The 21,735-nt window shown below is 32.4% G+C and overlaps 4 protein-coding genes across 8 annotated transcripts; 3 read left to right on the forward strand and 1 right to left on the reverse strand.

Moving 5' to 3' along the window:
- The first annotated feature begins 2,926 nt into the window (after positions 1-2,926).
- On the forward strand, positions 2,927-5,962 carry LOC112749700 (aluminum-activated malate transporter 9-like). Of its 2 annotated transcripts, none has more exons than XM_025798054.2 (6): positions 2,927-3,269; positions 4,148-4,288; positions 4,378-4,647; positions 4,733-4,878; positions 5,026-5,172; positions 5,402-5,962. In XM_025798054.2, exons 1-6 carry the CDS (start codon positions 3,017-3,019, stop codon positions 5,789-5,791), a joined length of 1,347 nt encoding a protein of 448 aa, XP_025653839.1. In that variant the 5' UTR covers positions 2,927-3,016; the 3' UTR covers positions 5,792-5,962. The 2 variants fall into 2 exon arrangements, with proteins under 2 accessions (XP_025653839.1, XP_072074818.1); XM_072218717.1 differs by having other exon boundaries at positions 2,933-3,269; positions 4,073-4,288.
- On the reverse strand, positions 5,907-9,519 carry LOC112749701 (protein PAM71, chloroplastic). Of its 3 annotated transcripts, none has more exons than XM_025798057.3 (10): positions 8,916-9,519; positions 8,709-8,762; positions 8,548-8,609; positions 8,268-8,336; positions 8,098-8,149; positions 7,901-7,975; positions 7,621-7,750; positions 7,318-7,388; positions 6,956-7,003; positions 5,907-6,296 (listed from the first exon to the last, which is right to left on the reverse strand). In XM_025798057.3, the coding sequence occupies exons 1-10, from the start codon at positions 9,327-9,329 to the stop codon at positions 6,225-6,227; spliced, it is 1,047 nt and encodes a 348-aa protein (XP_025653842.1). In that variant the 5' UTR covers positions 9,330-9,519; the 3' UTR covers positions 5,907-6,224. The 3 variants fall into 3 exon arrangements, with proteins under 3 accessions (XP_025653842.1, XP_025653841.1, XP_025653843.1); XM_025798056.3 differs by having other exon boundaries at positions 7,318-7,407; XM_025798058.3 differs by lacking the exon at positions 7,318-7,388 and having other exon boundaries at positions 8,916-9,515.
- Positions 9,520-9,736: 217 nt separating this feature from the next.
- Positions 9,737-13,894, forward strand: LOC112749702 (uncharacterized protein At5g41620). 2 transcript variants are annotated; one of them, XM_025798060.2, is made up of 3 exons: positions 9,737-10,634; positions 11,274-11,405; positions 12,114-13,894. In XM_025798060.2, the coding sequence occupies exons 1-3, from the start codon at positions 10,224-10,226 to the stop codon at positions 13,620-13,622; spliced, it is 2,052 nt and encodes a 683-aa protein (XP_025653845.1). In that variant the 5' UTR covers positions 9,737-10,223; the 3' UTR covers positions 13,623-13,894. The 2 variants fall into 2 exon arrangements, with proteins under 2 accessions (XP_025653845.1, XP_025653846.1); XM_025798061.2 differs by having other exon boundaries at positions 9,868-10,634; positions 11,278-11,405.
- Positions 13,895-14,258: 364 nt separating this feature from the next.
- On the forward strand, positions 14,259-15,261 carry LOC112749703 (uncharacterized). Its single transcript, XM_025798062.3, has 3 exons — positions 14,259-14,515; positions 14,618-14,750; positions 14,843-15,261. The coding sequence occupies exons 1-3, from the start codon at positions 14,355-14,357 to the stop codon at positions 14,897-14,899; spliced, it is 351 nt and encodes a 116-aa protein (XP_025653847.1). The 5' UTR covers positions 14,259-14,354; the 3' UTR covers positions 14,900-15,261.
- The last annotated feature ends 6,474 nt before the right edge of the window (positions 15,262-21,735 follow it).

The raw sequence follows: 21,735 nt of genomic DNA on the forward strand, positions 1-21,735 counted from the left end.
ATTTATAATAAGAGAAATATTAGAAAGTAAATAAAATTTATTATTTTTTATTAATATTTTTAATTATTAAATTAATTCTTTTATCTAATAATTTAATAATATATTTTTAATTTATATTATTAAATTTTATTAATTAATTATTGACTAAAAATAATAAATTATAATAGTCTTTAGTATTTCTCTTATAATAATTCATATCCATCAAGGCATCAATTGTATATTGTTACAATGAATGCTGAAATAAATTCGGAATATATAACTGCATCCTTATATGCAAAAAATTATGCCTCGGATGAATAGATTGAAAATTTACTTTAGCATATAATATGGATGATGTCTTCCACTACCATCACTGCTACCGTCAAAAATTACAAGCCACGTATCATATGTTTCTTAATTTGAGTGACTGAGTGGTTTGGACTCAAAATATGTATATGCATAATGCGTAGACTGTAGAGTAGAATAGGGTTATGGATCCAACTGAACGAATTTTATAGTTTGGAGAATAGTGGAAGAACAATCATCTTAGGGAATCAATTTAACATGCATGAAAGAAGGCATCATCTATAACATCGTGCATGCATAAAACGATAAGACAAAAACTTACTACTTTCGAGTATATATATATATAGCTTGTGAGGAGAGAGGACATCTTATTATTTTGATTTTTTTACATATTGTTGATTATTACACTTTTCACATTTTTCAAAATTTTGGTCTCTAAATTATTAATAAAGATATGTAAAGTATTCTTCACCTGTTGAACTAGTTTTTATCGATTAAATTAGACTTATTTAATTTTAATTTTAATATAATATCAAAATTTTATATAATATAATAATTTTTTAACAAAATTTGTATTGGATATTTTTATTTTAAAAAAATTTTTATTACATTAAAACCTTTAAATTTTATAAAAATAAGATATATAATTTTTTTAGTTAGATTCGTTCTTTTCACTCGGATAAATAAGTCTTTAAAAGTGTAATAGAAGAACATATATATATATATATTACTTTTATAACGGAAAAGCTCTGCATCCATGTATTTTTTACATGGTTGTTAACCAAATAATTTCCTCCACACGCGCGTCCTTCACCCCTTACTCGTTTGTCATACACGTTCTTCAACCTAAACCTAAAGTTTTGCTCAACGTAAACCTTCTACTGCTTCTTCTTCTTCTTCTCTGCTCGCGTTCTTCCTTATTGATCTGCATTGCCTTTGTCGTTTTCCTCTGGTCACGTTCATCTTCTCGATCGTTTTCTTATTTCGATCTGGTTGCATTTATTTTCTTCCTATTCTTCTTCGATTTCTTTTTCGATCTGCACTTCTGAATCAAAACAATAAATGACTCAACTTCAAATTAGGAGAGCGATTTGGATTACTCTTCTGAAACGAATCATACTAACAAAGTTTGGATTATTCAATTTTGAATCGAATTGAATGGAATGAAATTGCTAATTTGAATTGAATTAAATGGACGGAAGTGTACTGAATTGAATTAAATTGATAATATGTAAATTGTAGGCAGAGTTATTTGAATTTGATTTTATATATGTTTCGTTCACTCAATACTATACAATTATTTCACCATGAGTAATGTGTTCGGTTTACTATGAGTAGTTCATTCTGCAGAAAGATGTTTGAATTTAATTTTATATAATAAATTATGTTTCGTTCATTCAGTATTATACAATTATATTGTGTTTGGTTCACCATTAGTACTGTATTTGGTTCACCATGAGTACTGTGTTTTGTTACATGATTACATAGATGTGTAGTATTCTGCTTTTATAAAACTCACGATCTCATTATAATAAATTTTAGGACGAAAATATCTAACGTAAAATTTTTTAAGGATCTATTTGAATATATACTCTTATATTAATCTTTATCAAGCGCGCTTATCATCCGAAATTATTAACTTTAAATTTCTTAATTTCAGTGCTAGAGTAATCTGGAGTGAGAATATGTTCATGCGTGTTTAAAGTAAGGGCACGGAACTAAGTTTTGAGGTTGGAGTTTGGAGAATAATGGAACAATATCTCACATAACTTAATGAACATTTAAAAAAAGGCATCTGCGACATCATATCTTATACATATAAAAGATAAAAAACGACTTACATTGGTTATTGTCAATACGTTGTGATGAGCGGAAAAAAATTTCTACCAGCATCAGTAATTAATTATCGGCTAAAGTATACTTTTTATTCTGAAAAGTTTTTAAAATATTCTTAAGTTTTATTTTGTTTTAATTTTGTCTCAAAAGTTTTCGATTTACATCAAATATACTTTCGACGGCTAAATTTTCAAAAAATTTAAAACTAATTTAACAATAATGCATGTAAATTATGCTTGATTTGCTTGTGTTGCGGGTTTGTTCTTATAAAATTATTGTTGAATTAGTCTTAAATTTTTTTTTAAATTAGCCGTTAGGGATATATTTGATGCAAATAAAAAACTTTTGAGACAAAATTGAAATAAAATAAAACTTAAGGATATTTTTAAAACTTTTGCCAAACTTTTTAAAAATAACACAGAATAATGACATAGACTTCCAAAAGAATACTAGTATTCATAATTATTCTGTGTTATTTTTAGGAACATGCATGTGTGAACTAGCTTGGGTGGCTGAAAATTATGAATACTAGTTTCTATTCTTAAGTAAAGAATATATAATGCAGAGAATTTATAAATTTATTAGTTAAGATTTTGAATCAAGATGTGATATGAAACCTATTGTTACGAATACTCACTTAATTCGTTAATTCAAACTTTTTCCTGATCTGTAGTGAACAATTTCCATTCTCAAACTGATTATGGTATCAATTCTTGTTCCATTATACTATACCTTATGCTTCCTCTTTGAATCTCTCTCTTTATCTGTGATGTATATAAATACCCGAAAACACACACTCTCAAGAAGAGTTAAGAAGGAAAGTTATATATAGCTTGTGTTGGTTCCTCGAAATAAGTTTGTATAGTCTTATTATATATATTACTCATTGTAGAGAATGAATGGGAAAAAGGATAGCATAGAAATTAGCATTCCTACTAATAAACCTGATTCTGAGAGTAGTGTCAAATGTAGCATGAGTAAAGTTTGGTGTATTTGGAAGGAAGATGAAGTAATATTTGGCCTCAAAGCAGGACTATCTGTAGTTGTAGTGTCCCTATTAGCACTATTTAAAGCCCCCTACCATGTCTTTGGCACCAATATCATCTGGGCCATTATCACTGCTATCATCGTCTTCGAATACACTGTTGGTAAGTAACAAAATACTTTAATTTATGCTGATTATTCACGTCAAAATATATTCTTATTATAAAAAATAATAACTGAAAATTGTTAAATGATTTGACTAAATTATCTTAAAGATATTTTTATATAAGTAGCTACTTTAATTTATATATCAAAATATTTGATAACAAAAAAAAAATAAAAATATATCTTATTTGGACTATTTTTTTTACCTTTCTAATATTGTCTTTAATATATGTTAGAAAAATAAAAAAAAATCAAAATTTATCTTATTTAATATTTATTTATTATAAAATACATTAAATAAAACAAAAAATAATAAATTTTAATATTTTTTTATTTTTTTTTTGTTATCAAACATGTTACATGTTCCTTATTATACATGGCCAATTCTATGGTGTTTTTTATTTAGTGTCTAACTTTTACTTAAATTACTTTTTATGGTAACTTTAAAATATTTAAAAATTTTTAACTTTTATACTTTTAAATTTACAATTAATTATTTTACCTATTTTAATAATTAGGCAATACTTTTTAGGTACCATAACAAACACCATTATATACAATAAGACTAGTAATACATACATAGACACGGTATCATTACAAGGGTAAGTAACTATGTATGTAGGGAAAGTATGGAGAGCTAATGAAATATTTGTACAATGTATACAATGGAGGTTTAGGGAGTATTAGAGATATAATCTTTTTCGATCAACTTAAGCATCTGGGATGAGTAGGATGGTTATTTTAAATATTATGGGTGATGTTCTCATTTTGTAACTCATATAGTCTATTGTACACATTGTAGCGGGACTCATGTATGTATATTTGCACCTTACACCATCGATATCATTAATCAACTTGATGAATTCAATATTTGAAGGAGCAACGTTTAACCGAGGTTTTAATCGAGCACTAGGAAGCTTGCTGGCGGGAATCTTGGCCATAGCTGTTGTTCATATAGCGCTCTGGTGTGGCAGTGTCGCTCAACCTATTATTATTGGCCTTAGCATCTTCTTCGTTGGTATGCATTTATTAATTATATTATACAATGCATGTTTTCCAAAATTTATGTACGATATGATATGGAGATGTATATATATATATTTACAGCGAGCATAGCGTCAATGCTGAGAATTTGGCCATGGCTTGTGCAATACGAGTACGGGTTCAGGGCGATACAGATAAGCTACTGCATGATCATAATCTCCGGATACAGAATGGGGAACCCAATTAAGAGTATGGTGGATCGCTGGTATTCAATCGCCATTGGAGGAATCATTTCAGTGTGTGTCAATGTCTTTGTTTATCCTATGTGGGCTGGTGACCAGCTTCATAACGATCTTGTTAAATGCTTTGATTCACTCGCAGATTCACTCCAGGGTAAGCTTCTTCATAATCCTTTTGATTTGCAACATGTATATATATCCCAACATGATTTTCTTTTTGTCTTTTATGATATTATCAGAATGTGTAAAGAAATATTTAGAAGAAAGATCACAACACAAATCTGAATTCATCACTTCCAATGGCATGGATGAGATTTTAGGTGAACTACCTTATGAGAGATGTCAAGGCAACTTGGTTAATTCTGGGCCAAAGTTTGAAATGCTGGTACTAAGAGCACTCGCTCCCTGAAATATATAGTATTTCATTTTATTATTATTATTATTATTATTATTATTATATATATATATATATATTTTCATCTTAGTTTCAATATCTAATGTGCATGACAATCTTCTATTTTCTGATTGCAAGGCTAATTCGGCAAAGTGGGAGCCACCACACGGTAGATTCTTGCAATTTTTATACCCATGGTCACAATATCTTAAAGTTGCAGCAGTGTTACGCCACTGTGCCTATGAAGTTATGGCACTTGATACTATTCTACACTCAGAAATTCAGGTTGTAATAATATTCTCTCTTTACTACATAGTATTTGCATCAAATTAAATACAATCATGTATGAGAATCTTTAAATCTTTTTGCGACTATAGAAAGAAACTATTATTTTTGTATGCAACAGATATACATTATTCAAACTTTTGAGTTATGTTAAAAAAATGTTTATCATTTTCATATGACCTTATATTATGAAGTTCTTCCATTCTAATGGTTGGTTTTCACTTTTCAGGCACCGTACAATCTGCGAATTCTATTTGAGTCAGAAATCAAAGAGGTATCAAACGAAGTGGCAGACCTTATAAGGATTCTAGGAAGGGACATCAGCAGCATGAAATGGAGCCTGAAAAACTCCCATGTCAAGAGGGTTCACAGTGCTACCAAGAGGCTTCAACATTCTGTGCAGCTCCATTCTTATCTACTTCTCAAAACTACTTCTGAAGAAGATAGTGAGATAACGACAGACTTGTTACCTAGGATGAGGGCCTTGGAGAGTACGGAAGCATTGTCGCTGGTCAACTTCACTTCCTCAATCATCGAGTTTGTGGCGAGGGTTGACTACTTGGTAGAGGAAGTTGATAGGCTTTCAAAGATGGCTAAGTTCAAGCATGATGGACAGTAGAAGGAAAAGGTTCATTCATCTGTGATAGTGCCACATACTTATGGAGTTCAACAAGATAGACAAGTTCTTAAGCTATAGAAAAATATATCAGGGTTACCAGTCACCAGTACAGTGCTTGATGGAACTAATCTATAAAAATCTCAATATACAATATCCACAACAATTAAAGAATGTGTTTTGTAATAAGTAATTAACATTTCACTTGAAAAATAAACATAAGAGATCTTAAATTTAAGAGGACTACACATAAAGGAAGATGAACAATTTCTACAAAAGATAATGATACGTAACACACTTATTGATGGATCGGATACTAAGATTTTTAGCCGCAATTAAGATGAGTTCTAAAAGAAGTTCCGACAAAAGTATAAAACACTGGAGACAAGTGCGTTCTTGATGGCTTTGTAATGAGCTTACATTGCGCTTTTATCCTCTATTGCACAATTTCAAATAGGGTCACTGCAGCAAAGACGAGAAAGAGAACACCTCCAATGTAGGAAATAACCTTCAAGAGGAAAGTGAAAAAGAATGTCTTAGTATGTATAGGTGTTAAGTAATATTACAAAAACAAATACGCAAATGCAGGTTCACGCTTCAACTATGTAGCACTATTAACATAAGAATAAAGTGTGGTTAGAAAAGCATCAGCATATTCGTAATCTTATGGTTACAATAATGTACTAGCTATTAGCCGCACCAAGTAGAAGGGAGGCGTCATTTGGTTGTCTATTATGTGGTTGAAAGAGCATGTTCATTCCCAAAAAAATTAGCTCAAGAGATAAGGAGCGTGAAATTTGTGGTGTGAACCTTATGTCAAAAACTATTTCAAGAAATTAGGGTTGCCTTACATTTATAAGGACTATCATACTTTCAATTTAGAGAATGTGGGACTTAATAAAGGTCCCTTTAAAGGAATCTGTATAACATGTTGCACTTTTCATAAAGTTGATATAGATTATTAGATTTTATGCTGTGATTCTGGCATTAATTAAAGCATTTTGTAGATCATAGATTAAATTATTTTACAGCAAATGGTTGTCCCACTGGTTAAAGAATCGGTATGATTGGATGCGTAAAGGATGACCAATCCATGAAATTGAGCCCACTTTTGCACAGAGAGAACCATGAAAGCATACCAGGAAGGTAGGCTACAAGAGAAATTACCTTCTCTGACAAAAATGTCCCGAGTAGAGAGCCCCCAAGTACAGCAAGCTGCATATAACAAAATATACTTTTGAGAATAGAAAGCCCGCCAATGCATACAGATATGTGATAAGAAAGTAAACGACACTTTGCTCAAGGAATGTAAATTACATGCATTTAGGCATTTAGCCTGTTTTTATTTTATGACCTTTCTGGGTGTATTAAATATATGCTTATTAGACTCTAATCTGTTTTAAGCTATGGAATACAACAGTGCTTGTCTAGAACGTGCATTGAAAAGCACTAATTAAGAAAATCTGACAGGTAATTTCAAGAGGCGTTTCAACAATCATTTGTGCATTAACTTAGATAAATAGTTTTACCAAAGTTGCAGCGCCGTGACCAGCTAGCGCTCCCCCTATGACTCCAAGAGGTGAAGAAGCTGCTGCAAGGGCTGAATAGTAGGGGGGGATCTTGAAGGTGAGTTCAGTATATCAGGACAAGAACCAAGAGAACATGTATTGCAATTTGAGATGAACGAACAATAAATAAAAATTGTACTGATCAAAATTAATTGTCACTCTAAACTCTTTCCACGCATATATATTTGATTACTTAGCTTTCCGTGAAAATGTTTGACATGAATATTACATTTTGTATTCGAACGATGCCGATTTAATACTCACCAATTGTGGAGAAAAATGATTTATCACCCCATTCAGCAACAAAAACTAAGAGGAAAGTACTGACAACTGTGCCAGCAGCTGCTAATATCCCAGCACCATTTCCAGAAAACTCTGAAACTGCTAACTCGGCCTGGTTAAGATAGGAAACATTAAATTTTAGGAATTTTAGAGAACCCTATGAATCAACCAAAGTGACAAATCAAATGTGCGGCCTAAAATCAATATTAATGCATTGAACACATTATGCTTTGAAAGCTGATAAATACATGCCAAATTTTACCTCCTTCTGCTCATCATCTGATTTCTGGCCATCGCTTGATGATGCATCCACGAGAGTAGAGACTCCAAAGTACAGCTGAAGTCAATTAAATTCAGTGTCAAATTAACAGTGTTTTGTCTAAGAACAGAAAGTTATCGGAATAAAGCATGTCGCTGCGAACACAAATAAATTCAAATAAAGAAGGATGTGATATTTACCAACAAGCAAACAGCAGCAATGTCATCAACAGGTAAATCAGTCTCACCAAACCTGCTCAACATAAATCATAAGATGAAGTCTAGGAAAATTCATTCCTATTCAGTCTTCTAGTATGACCAAGATGTATCATTCATAGTTCATAAATAACTCCAAGAAATATAGCAAAAACCTGAAGGGCAAGATTTCATCAACATAGTGAAAAGTTCGGCCAAGGACAACTGATATGAGAGTCATTGCACTGCAAAAATGAACAAAAATGGTATTAAAGAGTTTGAAGATTAGTGCATAGTTGACTTCCATAGATAGCTATTTGAAATTGTTCAAAAAAATTCAGCAAGAATAATAATTGTATGAGTTTATCATTAAAGGTGAGTAATCATGAGGAAGTCCATAAAAACAGAGAACAAACTGAAAGGGCATCTAAATCACCGTGAAACAGAAAAACATACGCAAGTGCGCCAAATGTGCCAATGAAAACAACAACACCTGAATTCCTAGCTGCCAAGAGTGCCTGCCAACTCATCAAATACACAAATCAATGGAGTTGTAAGTTGCAACATTTATTTTGGTGATATTGCAAGGAATGGGACATTGTTTTGCGTGTACTTACTGCAATGAAAAAAGTCTTGTCTCCCAGCTCAGAGAAAAAGATTAACAGAAATGCCTGTGACAAGAAGTAATCAAATATTACACTTGGAGCTGCACAGTAATTAATAATTGATTTGGAAGTGATTTTACTTAAATTGCAACAGAATAACTCTAGCTGCAAATTGCATTATGATTATGTTCGAAGAAGTGACAGGGAGATTTTCCTAACTGAAGCAAAACCTGTGCTTAAGTCACCAAAATCATGGAAGAAAGGAAAGGAATCTGAAGCGGCAAATGCAGGGTAAGAGTCCCCAAGTGCGAGGAACCCAAACAGGAGTAGAAACTTGAGATGCCCCTTGGATGAACCATCATCGGTGTCAATCTCAGAAGGAGCCACGTCAGCACGGTGTGGCGGGGATGACTGACATTCCCAATGGGAACCGTTGTAACTGTCAGATGGAATTACCCTTGTACCCCGAAGTTTGTTAGGGGTTGTTGAAGGTGCATGGGTGCGATAGATAGCCGAGCTGATGAAAGATGAAGAGGATGAGTGAAGAGTGAGGTAGGAAGTGCGATGAGCGGAAGAAGAGGGAAACGATGCAAGTGGGCGTAGGAAGCTGTGAGAGTGAGATAGCGAGTGCATTTCTAACTTGTAATTTCAATGCTGCTTCTTCACTCTGCTTCCTCTCAACTTGGAATCATGACTATGTGCTGTTTTCCCAGGATAAGCCCTGCGCCATTCCTAACCAACCAACTGTCATTTCTTTATCTCTCCATCCATGTTAACCGTTTTCCATTTTCTGCTCCTTCACTGTTTCCTTTGGGCTTGGAATACTATTCTAAAGCCCAATTTTAGATCCTTTATGTGGACATAGTGTCATGGGGCCCAACAAAGAACAAGTGGGCCCAAGTTGAATATCAGGCAGCTGCCCTGTTCGTCGCACTTTGGTGTTCCCATCTGTCGCTCCCCTGTTAAGCATTTCGTTATGGGGTAGTAAATTATTATTAATTCATTACTATTTATAGCTTTGCTTATTTAATTTTCTATTCAATCATAATATAATTTCTTTATTTATTCAATAATTCATTTGAGCCAAACGAATAATAATGGCAAATAATAAACTAAGTTTTGAACCGCGTATGTGTGATAATAAAGAAAGAGACGGAGAATAGTGTTGGCTAATATTGTTGATTGTTGAATACTTTATGAATAGGGAGGGAGGGATGAAAAAAAAAGTAGAGAAAAGTCTAGGTATGAGGCAACGTATACTAAATAACTAATGTTGCATTGCAATTGCATGGGTTGTATGATTATTGCAATAAAGAAGCTGGATCTCATGTAGTCATGTGCAAAAATCATTCCACTTCAACTCAAACATGCTATGCTCCGATGGAACTGACAATATCGACTTCCAATTCTAAACAGTGTCTTTATAGCCACGTGTAGTTCATACAGGAAATACAAAGGTTAAATAAATAAAAAGATGAAATAAATATATTTTAAATATTTTTAATAGAGAAGGCAGGTTGAAAAAGAATGGAGAGAGAGATGAAAAAGGGAAGGGAAGGGAAAAGTGAAGGAGGGGAAGCAGAAAAGGTGGAAAATTTAGGAGAAAAGTTGAAGAGAGGGGTATTGGTGGGGAAAAGTAAGGGTCCCTGCACTCCAGTGCCCTCTTGGAAGCTACTTTGGGGGAACAACAACATCATTCATCAGCATCACTCTCTGAATCCACACCATCATCCCCACTCCGCCACCGTCTCTGCTAGGAAGCTCGCCGCCGCTCTCTGGGAATTCCACCACTACTTCCCTATCTTCCCAATGCATCGTGCTAACGGCGCCGCTCCCGCTGCTGCACCTGGTGGCCGCCACCATTACAACCTTCACAAGGACAAGGCTCCCGACATCTCCAACTTCTTCCCTGACGCTTCCACCGCTTCCCCTGATCATGTACGCCACGCTCTCTCCTTTCCTTTTCAGCTCTAATTTCTTTCTTAAGGGTTTCCTACTCATGCTCTTTGATTTTCTACTTCTGCGTTTATAATAGGCCCAATTTCCGATATTTGTATCATGTTATTATTTATTTTATTTTATAATTTATATGTACCGGAAAATACTCTTCATGTTATCCTCCACATTTATGGAGAATTGTGTGCTCTACTTGTATGTTACAAAAATGATTTGTTTACTCCTTTTGAGCCTTCAATGTCTAGCTTGACTTGTCCTCTATATTATTCGGTTGTTCCCGAATTGTTGCTTCCGCAATTCATTTTTAACTCCTCACTGACAACATTTCCTCATTAAACTGAGACATATCCTCTTCAAGGAGATGCATAGATTCTTCCTTATTCTGCTATCTAGTAGGTGATCCCATATAAATGCTTTCCTTGTCATCCTCTTTCAAATTGTTTTTGTGTTGTAGCTTTTTTGCCCCCTTCTTGTTTGGTGTAATTATCATTGTGCTTTCCTTTCCTCTAGAATAAGTGATGTTTTTCTTGGTCATTGCAATGAGACGTGTTGTAATTCTGTTGACATTATCAAACATTTTGATAGATATGGATCTATAATTTGAAACTTTTCATTCATCAGCCAGCTAGTGCAAGCAGTTTGAGGAGGCATGTTGCGGCGTCACTAATGCAGCATCATCGAGCAATTGAGAGAAATAAGAATAACCATGCACTGCAACCTCTATCTCCTGCAAGTTATGGTAGCTCCATGGAGGTAAGCATCAACCAACTCCCAACCACCACAACCCGTTTCTTATTTGTTTATTTATTTCATCTAGAACAATGGAAAGGCACACAACTTTTCCTCTGGTTTTCATGGTAAACATGGTTTTTCCGCGGGATGTACCTTTTGGCATCCTATGTAATCATGGATCTAGGGTTTTCATGACTGCAATGTAAGTGATTGGTTAGGAGTTTTATGGTCTAATATGTATCATGGAAAATACAATAAATAATTGATATTATCGGAAAGCAGGTATCTTTCATGCAGAATTTTGGTCATTAAACAGAGTTATTCATGATTATAAAATAACCTAACTGTATCCGTTATACCGCTGTTTGTTTGCCGCCATAATAACACTTATGAAAGATAGCTAATTAAATTGTGAAATTTCTGTAAAGAGTTTGCGACAATGTGTTTGGAGATTTATTGTAAGAACAAAATGGCACTAAAACTTCTTGCTCTGAAAGATCAGTGCTGGATGAACTAAAGTTTTTGTCAAGAACTACCTTCATATGTGAGATTGTGTGTTTTAAAGTATTTACTGCAAATGATATGCTCATAATTTATCGTTTGATCAATGTGAACACTGAACAATGGACAAATATTTATCCATTCTCTATTCCAGCAGCTCATCTGTTATTGAATCTATTATACAATATTACATATTGTGTTTGCCCGTTATTTGTTCTTGTGTTGCAGATGACACCTTATAACCCTGCTGCAACTCCTAGCAGTTCCTTGGAATTTAAGGGAAGGATTGGTGAGTCCCGTTATAGTCTCAAAACATCCACAGAATTGCTAAAAGTGTTAAACAGGATATGGAGTTTGGAAGAACAGCATGCTTCTAACATTTCATTGATAAAAGCATTAAAAGCGGAGCTAGATCATGCACGAATCAGGGTCAAAGAGTTGCTTCGGGACCGGCAAGTGGATCGACAAGAGATTGATGATCTCATGAAGCAAATTGCAGAGGAAAAATTAGTTAGGAAGAGTAAGGAGCAAGATAGACTCCATGCTGCCGTTCAATCTGTGAGGGATGAACTTGAGGATGAAAGGAAACTAAGGAAAAGGTCAGAGAGCATACACAGGAAATTAGCTCGGGAGTTTTCTGAGGTTAAGTCTTCTTTTACTGTTGCTCTGAAAGAATTGGAGCAAGAGAGAGCAAGAAGAAAATTGTTGGAGGACCTCTGCGATGAATTTGCTAGGGGAATAAACGAATATGAGCAAGAGGTGCATGCTCTGAAACACAAGTCTGATAAGGATCAGGTACAAGCCATGGATAATGACCGTTTGATTCTCCACATATCTGAATCATGGCTTGATGAGCGTGTGCAGATGCAGCTAGAAGCAGCCCAGAATGGTTTTACGGATAAGAAGTCCATTGTCGATAAACTAAGCCTTGAAATCGAGACTTTCCTTAAAGCCAAAAAAAATAGCAGAAGTACAGAAAATATGGTGTTGAGGGATCGCCGGAATTCCTTGGAATCAGTTCCGCTTAATGATGTTGTCAGTGCACCACGAGATGTGGGCGATGAGGATGATTCCGCGGGCAGTGATTCAAACTGCTTTGAGCTAAATAAGCCAAACAATAGAGGAGCTAAAGCACGTGAAGAAGAGCCTGCGGACAATACTCTTGATGAGTCATTGAAGTCCAACGCCAGGAAGAAAAAACCAGTCACTCAAGAAGGGTTAAAAGATCGCAGCCCATCTAACTTGCAAGTGAAGTTTGAAGAACAGATGGCTTGGGCTATGTCATCCAATTCAAACAAGAAGTCGCAATCAATTGATGCAGAAGAGGGTAAGGGCACAACAGATACACGAGCAGCTGAAGGAACTATATCTGAGAAGTACGAACATGGACACGGTGAGTGTCTAGAAAGTGTAGGTTCGGAGCGGAAAATGAACCGGAGTGAATTGCACAGCTCCAATAAGAATCACATAACTGATAATGTGATCATAGGTCAACTACTGGCATCAGAGAGTGGCGTGAGCATGCATGGAGAGGCATCGTGCAGCAATGCTGGGTGGAGGAAGCAAGCAAGCCCTGTGAGGCAGTGGATGTCAAGTCTTGCACCCCAATCCCAAGATCATCATGGCATATCTGAGGCTCCCAAAGCATTGAAGGAGAATACTTTGAGAGCAAAACTCATGGAAGCAAGGTCCAAGGGGCAGAGGTCTCGTTTGAAAGCCCTCAAGGGCTCCTTTTAGAAGACCACTCATTCTTTTTTTTTCCCCTCCTTTCTGCTTTCTTGATAATATTTATCTTACCTGTGTATGTTACATATTTCACGTCCGGGGTGGGGTTATTTCTGTATACCAGTTGTAGATGGCTGTGTTGTGTAATGGTGTCTTAACGTATCAGATTGACCTTTTACAAGTTAAAAGGCAAACTTACAATTTTGTCTAGTCTTCCTGCTTCTTGTATAACCAGCATGTATAATGTTATGTTACATGAATCTTGGTCTCAAGGAACCCTTAAATGTCTCGTCTTAATGTTGGTCAATTAATTAACATTACAAGGGTTTATAATTGGATCGAATAATATTAATAATAATAATTTGTGTTTAAATAGTCACCAATTTTTATGTGCAAGTAATATCACCCTATATTATAATAATTAATAAGAAATATGGAAGTGAAGTAGTTCATCTTGTAGCAAATTGTTCATATTAATACGAGGTGACATCAAACTCAACAGAGAACCATATTTTTTTTCTTTTGGACAGGCAGATTTTTTAAAAGTAAAATACAGAGCATGTAATAGGGAGAAGGGAGCAAACAAGTGGTGTAGAGGCCCAATATCAAGCTAATAGAGAGTGTCAAAGTTGGGCTGGCCCAAGATGAAAGCTGTAGTCTATTCCAAATGAGAGAAAAAAAAAAAAAAGAAGGTAGCAGTTGTATCGTTGTGCATGTGAATTGTGAAGTAGAGGGGTTGCGGGCATGGCAGCGTCGTTCAGGTGGATACTGCAGCTACACAGAGACGTTCCAAAAGCTGCTCGGTTCTACTCAGAGGGGTTGGATTTCACTACCAACGTCTGCACTCTTCGTTGGGCCGAACTCCAATCTGGTTCTCTTAAGCTCGCCCTCATGCATTCTCCACTGTATCTCTTTTATCTCGTTCTCATGCTCTCCATCTGTTCGATCATTTGCCCATTCCTATTTCCTACTCAAATTTAATTATATTTTATTTTATTCACATACAGCGAGCAAGTGACACAGAAGGGATACTCGTCGCTTCTATCATTCACTGTAACAGACATCAACAGTACAGTGACAAAACTAATAGCATTGGGAGCCGAACTTGATGGCCCTATCAAATATGAGGTCCATGGAAAGGTAACAATTTTACGCCACTAAATAAAATAAATTAACCAAATAGATTTGAATTAATTTGTAGGGTGTGATGTGATTTGCATGTGATGAATCAGGTAGCAGCAATGCGGTGTCTTGATGGGCATGTGCTGGGGCTCTATGAACCTGTCTAAGAGCAGCAGCATTCAGCAATAGTCTGCTTTGGATTCCCCCCTTCAATTATTGTGTTACTACTATTACTATATAATACCAGTTTCCATTGCGTCGCGTGTCAAGCAATGCCCCTCAGTTCTTGTATGACTGAAAAGAAAGGGATTCAGATATCTACAAATAACGTGTCGTGTTTATCGCCTATTTTTCCCAACCCGTATCTCCTACAAGTCACATCAAATCTTATTTCTCTTTTGCCAATTCAACTTTCCTCCTCTATATATGTACCTTTCTTCAATCTTAGCCTTATTACTTGTACTTGTATCACTAAAATTGCTTCACAAATTTCAAATTTCTCATTTAAATCAATCAAGATGTTGTGTGCTGTGCTGTGCTGTGTTTTTTAGTCAAGCAGTTACGACCGGGATTTCATCATTAAACCTTGGTTAAATTTGAGATATATCTTGAATTAAAAAACAGCCCAGACAAAGTGATCACACAATAACCATGATGCTTCTTTTATGTCTTGCTTTACGTGTGTATGTTGAAGAAGCGTGATTTGAATCGTGGTATATATAGTCGATGAATGGATCATCCTCTGAAATCTATCAAAGTAGTAAGTAGTATGGGATCGTATTTCCTTAAACTAAATCAACTATGCAATGAAAATGTTGTCTGCTTAATTCACAATGCAAGTTAGATCATGAGAAAATTGATACATGAGCCTGCTATATACTTCATGCCCAGTGGAGGGAGCCCGATTCAATGGTAAATAATAATAGTGACTAAAAAAAAAAGGTAAATAATAACATTTAGGATTTAGCATACAACCGATGCAACATCTTACAATCTCAAACCTGCAATATTTTATTATCTTTTCATAATTGCTTGTATGTTAAAATGGAGAGATATGATTAGTAGTACCAAATTGATTGAAAGGTATATTAATATTAGGTAAACTTGTTATGGTTGCCTTTGTTTCAATGCATATTGTTAGATACTAATTTTGGAAAGCCCAAATATTTGGTAACAAAAAAAAATTTAACTAAAATTAGTTAAAATTTGTTTTATTAATATTTTGACTGTTTTTTTTTTCCTAGTATTACCGTTTTGAAAGATACAATGACACACAAGTATATATAAAGTATATATTTTAAGGGAATCACTCAAATAAAGATGTCAAAAACGTCTTTTTTTAAAAATATTTTTTAATAATTAAAATTCAACACATATAACAGGTTAAACAGTATTTTTTTTATTAAAATTAGATCGGACAAATCAATTTAGTTGAAAAACTAATAAATTAAATTGTGAACCGGTCTAGATTAATATTTTTTATAGAAAATGATTACAATATCACTATTATAAAAAAATAACTAAAATATCCTTTTATATATATATATATATATATTGAAAATTCTAAATTTTAATCCTATAACGGCGGAGAAATAAAGGACTAAATTTAGGATTTTCAAAATTAATATATATAATAAGAGTATTTTAGTTATTTTCTATAATAAGGGTATTGTAGTCATTTTTTATAAAAAAAAATAACATTAATTTAGACAAATTCAAAATTTGATTCACCATTTTTTCGGTCAAATTAATTTGTCTGACCTAATTTTGACAAAAATAACACGATTTAATTGATTATATGTGTTAAATTTTAATTATTAAAAAAATCATAAAAAAACGTCTTTATCTGAGTAGTTTCCATATTTTAAATACATCTATTGCGTATTGTTCTGCTTCCAAAATTTTGAAAAACACTGTAAAATATAATAACTGGAAATTACACCAAAGTTTTATCAATATCTAAAAAAATAAAAAATATTTAAAAAAAACGTGAATGTTTTTTATAATTATGCTTGAATATATTATTATTGAAGTCAACACACAAAAGCACTAATAATATTCGTCTTATGAAGTTAGGAGAAAAAAGAAGAGGTGTGACATTATAGCTAGCTAGGGTAACATTTGCATCCACTTTGTGCGCTACAATGTGGCATGCGATTTTTCAAACCCCAAGTCTTGGGAATTTCCTTTGATTATTTATAAGTGCGTACGTAGAAATCTCTGGCATATTACAATAGTTATTATTTAAGTTTATTTTGTTTAGTTCTCTAATAGTGGGGTTGAGATTTTCTAAAAAGCAAAGGACCAAAGGTATTCCTTGATATGTATGATGGGAGCATCTTGATAGATATATGCACAGAAGATAAGTAGTAGATAGCTAATGGCTTTTAATTCATTAAAAATTAAAGCAATGAAAGTGTTAACAATCCATTAGTAGATACCACATTAAGAGCAAATATTTCATTTCCATCTGTTCTCCACTAGGAAAGAAAAGAAGACCATGATAACGTTGTTATTGTCAAATCAATTTAGATTAACTCCTCATCATAGCATTACATTATACACAAACACAAAAATGCATTTTCCCTCTTTGCTTAATTAGCTCTATCTCAGAGAAAAAGCGTCTTGGATAGCTCCTAAGAAGTCCTAATAACATATATCAAGGTATATTTATTTTCCATGTCTTGAGATATGATCATGGACAAGACTTTATGATAAAATCAAGCAAATCCACTACTTCACCAATAATTAACTTGTAAAAGTTAAAACTTTCCCAGATGGGATGGAAACACATAGGCCCCAGAGAATAAAGCGAAATCAAAACGCATTTATTTGCACACAAAACACAATGGGTACCATGTAGTATATATGTGTATGTGAATATTAATCAAATAAACGTATTAACCCAAGGTTCCGCTAGTAGCTAGGTGATTAGCACGTGAAGATTAAAAATTAATTAAAATAATGGAAATAATTGGCAGTTCATGACAAACAACTTTAGTCTTTACCTCTAGCAGTGTTGGTTAAAGATGGTGCAAACTAAAGGGAAAGATAATGTAGAAAGAAAGTGCTGTTAGATTCCGTTCGATCTAGAGGGAAAGAGAAACACCAATCACACCGGTACCTAATTAAGGACAGATTGCGTATATCCAAAATCTAAATCTAGCAGTTATGTGAGTTTATAGTGATGAAAAGGACGATTGACCCTAAGAGTAAGGACACATGCTGCTACTAAATTTTAGGGCATGGCAAATGCCAAATGGTGTCTGCACATGATAACATATTCGCTAATTCACTTAGTATGAATTTAATTTTGATGTTTAAGAGATTTTTACATTTTTAACTAAGTATAAATGATCACATTCCATACAAATAATTAATTTTTAAACTCATTTAAACATATAGATCTAATTAACCGGTTACCCATAAAAATTGACCATAGTTTTGATATATTAAAATTTGGAAATGTTAAGAAAGCAAAAAATGGGATCAAAATTAAAGTATATAAAAAATGTTGCCACATCCTTGGTTCTTAATTAGTTCATTCCTATGATTTTAAGAGTATCACATGTGTAAGGGCGCCGACAAAATCTTTGCACCTCCCAGACCTCAGGTTTAAAAAAGATTCCAGTCTTTAAACTCTAAATGTAAACAACGTCCATTCATCCGCATATACAGACAATTAAAAAGATTAATTAAAAGAGTGAACGTGAACATCATTAAAAGTTGTATTTAAGAATCTTGTTAACAAGATGATTAAAGTAATAATACTATACAAAAACAAAAGATCATGGATAACTACTAGCACAATTTTATTTAGCAAGAATTAAATTAAAATACATTGGAATTGTAATGCTTGAGTGAAGTATGAGCATAGGAAGTGGATGATGACAGTTGGAATAACTTGGAAGCAAGTGAGAGTGCATGAACTAGGGAAGGGGAGGCTCATCGGAACTTGTATCCCTCTAATCACTACTCGTAACTCGAAACTTGGAACTTGCTAATTAATTGCAATAATAAATTCCATTGATGCATTTCTCAACTCTCTCACCAACAAAAGAAAGTTGCTTCCACCACCGCCATGCCCTGCAAATCTTAACCCTAGCTACCTGCACTTGCAAAACTATCACAACTAACCATAAAACATGTAAACCCAACAAAAGAACAATTTTAATTACCCAATATAAAGTAGATATACAAAGAGATGCAACTTATTATAAGCTCACACATGAATAATTATATATTGAATAAAAGGCCAGGGTCAGGTGCAATCTATAAAGCACTGATTAATGGGGATGTGCCTTTTTATTTTTATCAACTTTAATCCACATGCAAAAGCTAATATATAACTTACTTACCTTACCTTGGACATAATGAAATGATGATAAAGAGTCATAAGATATGCTTTATTTTAATGCCAAATCCAATAAATCAAGGACCGAGGAAATTAAAAAGTAGCTAGATCAGTAGAAAAGTATGTAAATTAAAATGGGAGATGAATGATAATATAATATATATGAAGAAGAACAAAAAAAGGGAGCTCCCTTCAGTCCAAGTATAGGAAACATAAGATTCAATTTGTCTCCCGCATCATTCACTCATTTACTGAGTGTATCTCTCTATCTATCTCTTCACTCAGCATTTGGATGAATGAGTCGGCAGCTAATTAAATCTTATTGTCACCCATGAGTGGACTGAAGAAAGCTCTCTCTTACCTCCTTCCATGCATCCATCATATTGAACCTCTTCTAATGTATAATGAGAGCAAGGACTATATATAAAAACGAAATTGAAACAAGTTTTTAAAAAATCAAATATGTTGCATTGATGTGTTTATATATGCTAAGCAATAACTGGGATATGCTTTGAGAGGAAAAGAGAGAAGAGAAGGGCTTTTTATAAGCGCAAGAGGAGGATTAGGTTTGGGTCGATCGATGTACTTTCGATGATTAAAATATGAAAATTGTGAATTGAAGAACAGAACAAATTAAACAAATTTAAAAACAAGTGATGATGAGACACTTCTTTTTTTTCCCTCTATTTTTTTAATGTAAAGGTAAGTTATTCACATTCCCATTGCTATAACATAAAGTCCTACCACTTTGTTTAGTAGTTTTCTGCTGTATCGTGATGAGTACAGTAGCTAGCTTCTTCGATTATATATACATTTAAAACGCAAAGATATAGATGAAGGGAGAATATAAATATATATAAGGAAAAGAAAGGAATACATACATAACCAACGAATTTTATTTTATTTTATCTAATCTAATATAATATAATATATTTTATATAGACATAAAACTGAATTTCGATTGCTGCTATGCTCTCGGTTCATGTCATTTCAACAAAATAAAGTATGTCTTGATGCATGCTCTATGCTAGTGGAGTCTATTAATTAATTTATTTAGAGAAAATAAATAATAAATAAATACCAAATGAGTAAGAAAAATTGGATTCTGATATCTGATGACATATGAGCACTCATTTTAAATTTTAATTTCTTCTGTCCAACTTTTTTTCCTTTGAGAACTAGTATATGTGTATTCGTGCAGGATATACACAAATATATAAAATATTTTTTTGAAACTTTTAAATGAAAGTAAGTAAAGTAATTTTTGTTATAAAAATTTTATAAAGTTAATTAAATTTAAAATTTAACTATTTTAATATTAAGAAATAAAATTAACGAATAATAATTTTATTTATTTTTAAATATAACAACTACTCATTAATAATAATATATAATTTGTAATTAAATTGAAATATTTATATTAAAATGTTATTTTTTAAAAATAATTAAATAATATTTGTGGTAAAATTTGTAGACATTTTTTTATAATTTATGAGTAAAATATTTAAAAATAAAAATTATAAACAAAAAATAAAAATACTTAAGATCAAGAAAAAATGAAAAAAAAATTGTTAATAATTAACATAAAAAACATTAACATGACAATAAATTAAATTAAATAACGTATATTTGTATTAATTATTTAAATAATTGATATAATAAATTAATTATAATAGTTTGAATCGATAAAATAAGTTAAATAAATACAAAATATCTTATAAATATGTCATGTAAAAATAATAATACTTTTAAAAATAATTAATCAAAATATATAAGATGAAAAAATTAATATAAATTAAAAAAATTAATTTATATTATTTATTCCAGTCAAATCAAATAATTAATATAATTAATTAGTTATAGTTAATGTAGTCAAAAAATATTAAATAATTTGATATTTATTTCAGTAAAATTAAATAAATAATTAATTATAATATTTTTAACAATTATTAATCAAAATATAAAAGATAAAAAATTATTGTAAATTAAAATAAAATTAATGTATTTATTTCGGTTAAATTAAATACTTAATGTAATTGATTAATTATATTGATATAGTCAAAATAATATTAAATAATTTAATATTTATCTCAACTAAATTAAATAAATAAGGTTTAATTAATCTATTGGTTCTTATAATTTCGCAAAATTTTTAATTAGGTCTCTATACTTTTTTTCTTTTTAATTGGGTCCCTGCACTAATTTTTTTTCAATTAGGTCCCTCTTGATAGTAATTGGCTTAATTGTATAGAGACCCAACTAAAAAAAAATTAGTGCAGGGACTCAATTAAAAGAAAAAAAAAGTGTAGGGACTCAATTGAAAAAAAAAATTAATGCAGGGACCCAATTAAAAGGGAAAAAAGTATAGGGACCTAATTGAAAATTTTGTAAAATTATAGGAACTAACAGAATAATTAAACTAATAAATAATTAACTAATTAACACATTTAAATAAATTAAATAAAATAAATAAAAGATACCTTTAAAAATATGTTATATTAACTATATTATTAATCGAAGAAATCTAATTTTAATAATATATAATAGACAGATAATAGTATTTTTCTTGCTTTAAGCCTTTAACTAGAAAGGACTAGCATAATGCATGTATGATGAATACATGCATGCTTCCGTATATCTAGGAGGGTG

The sequence above is a fragment of the Arachis hypogaea genome, chromosome 15, assembly GCF_003086295.3.
Source record: "Arachis hypogaea cultivar Tifrunner chromosome 15, arahy.Tifrunner.gnm2.J5K5, whole genome shotgun sequence".
NCBI lineage: Eukaryota > Viridiplantae > Streptophyta > Magnoliopsida > Fabales > Fabaceae > Arachis > Arachis hypogaea.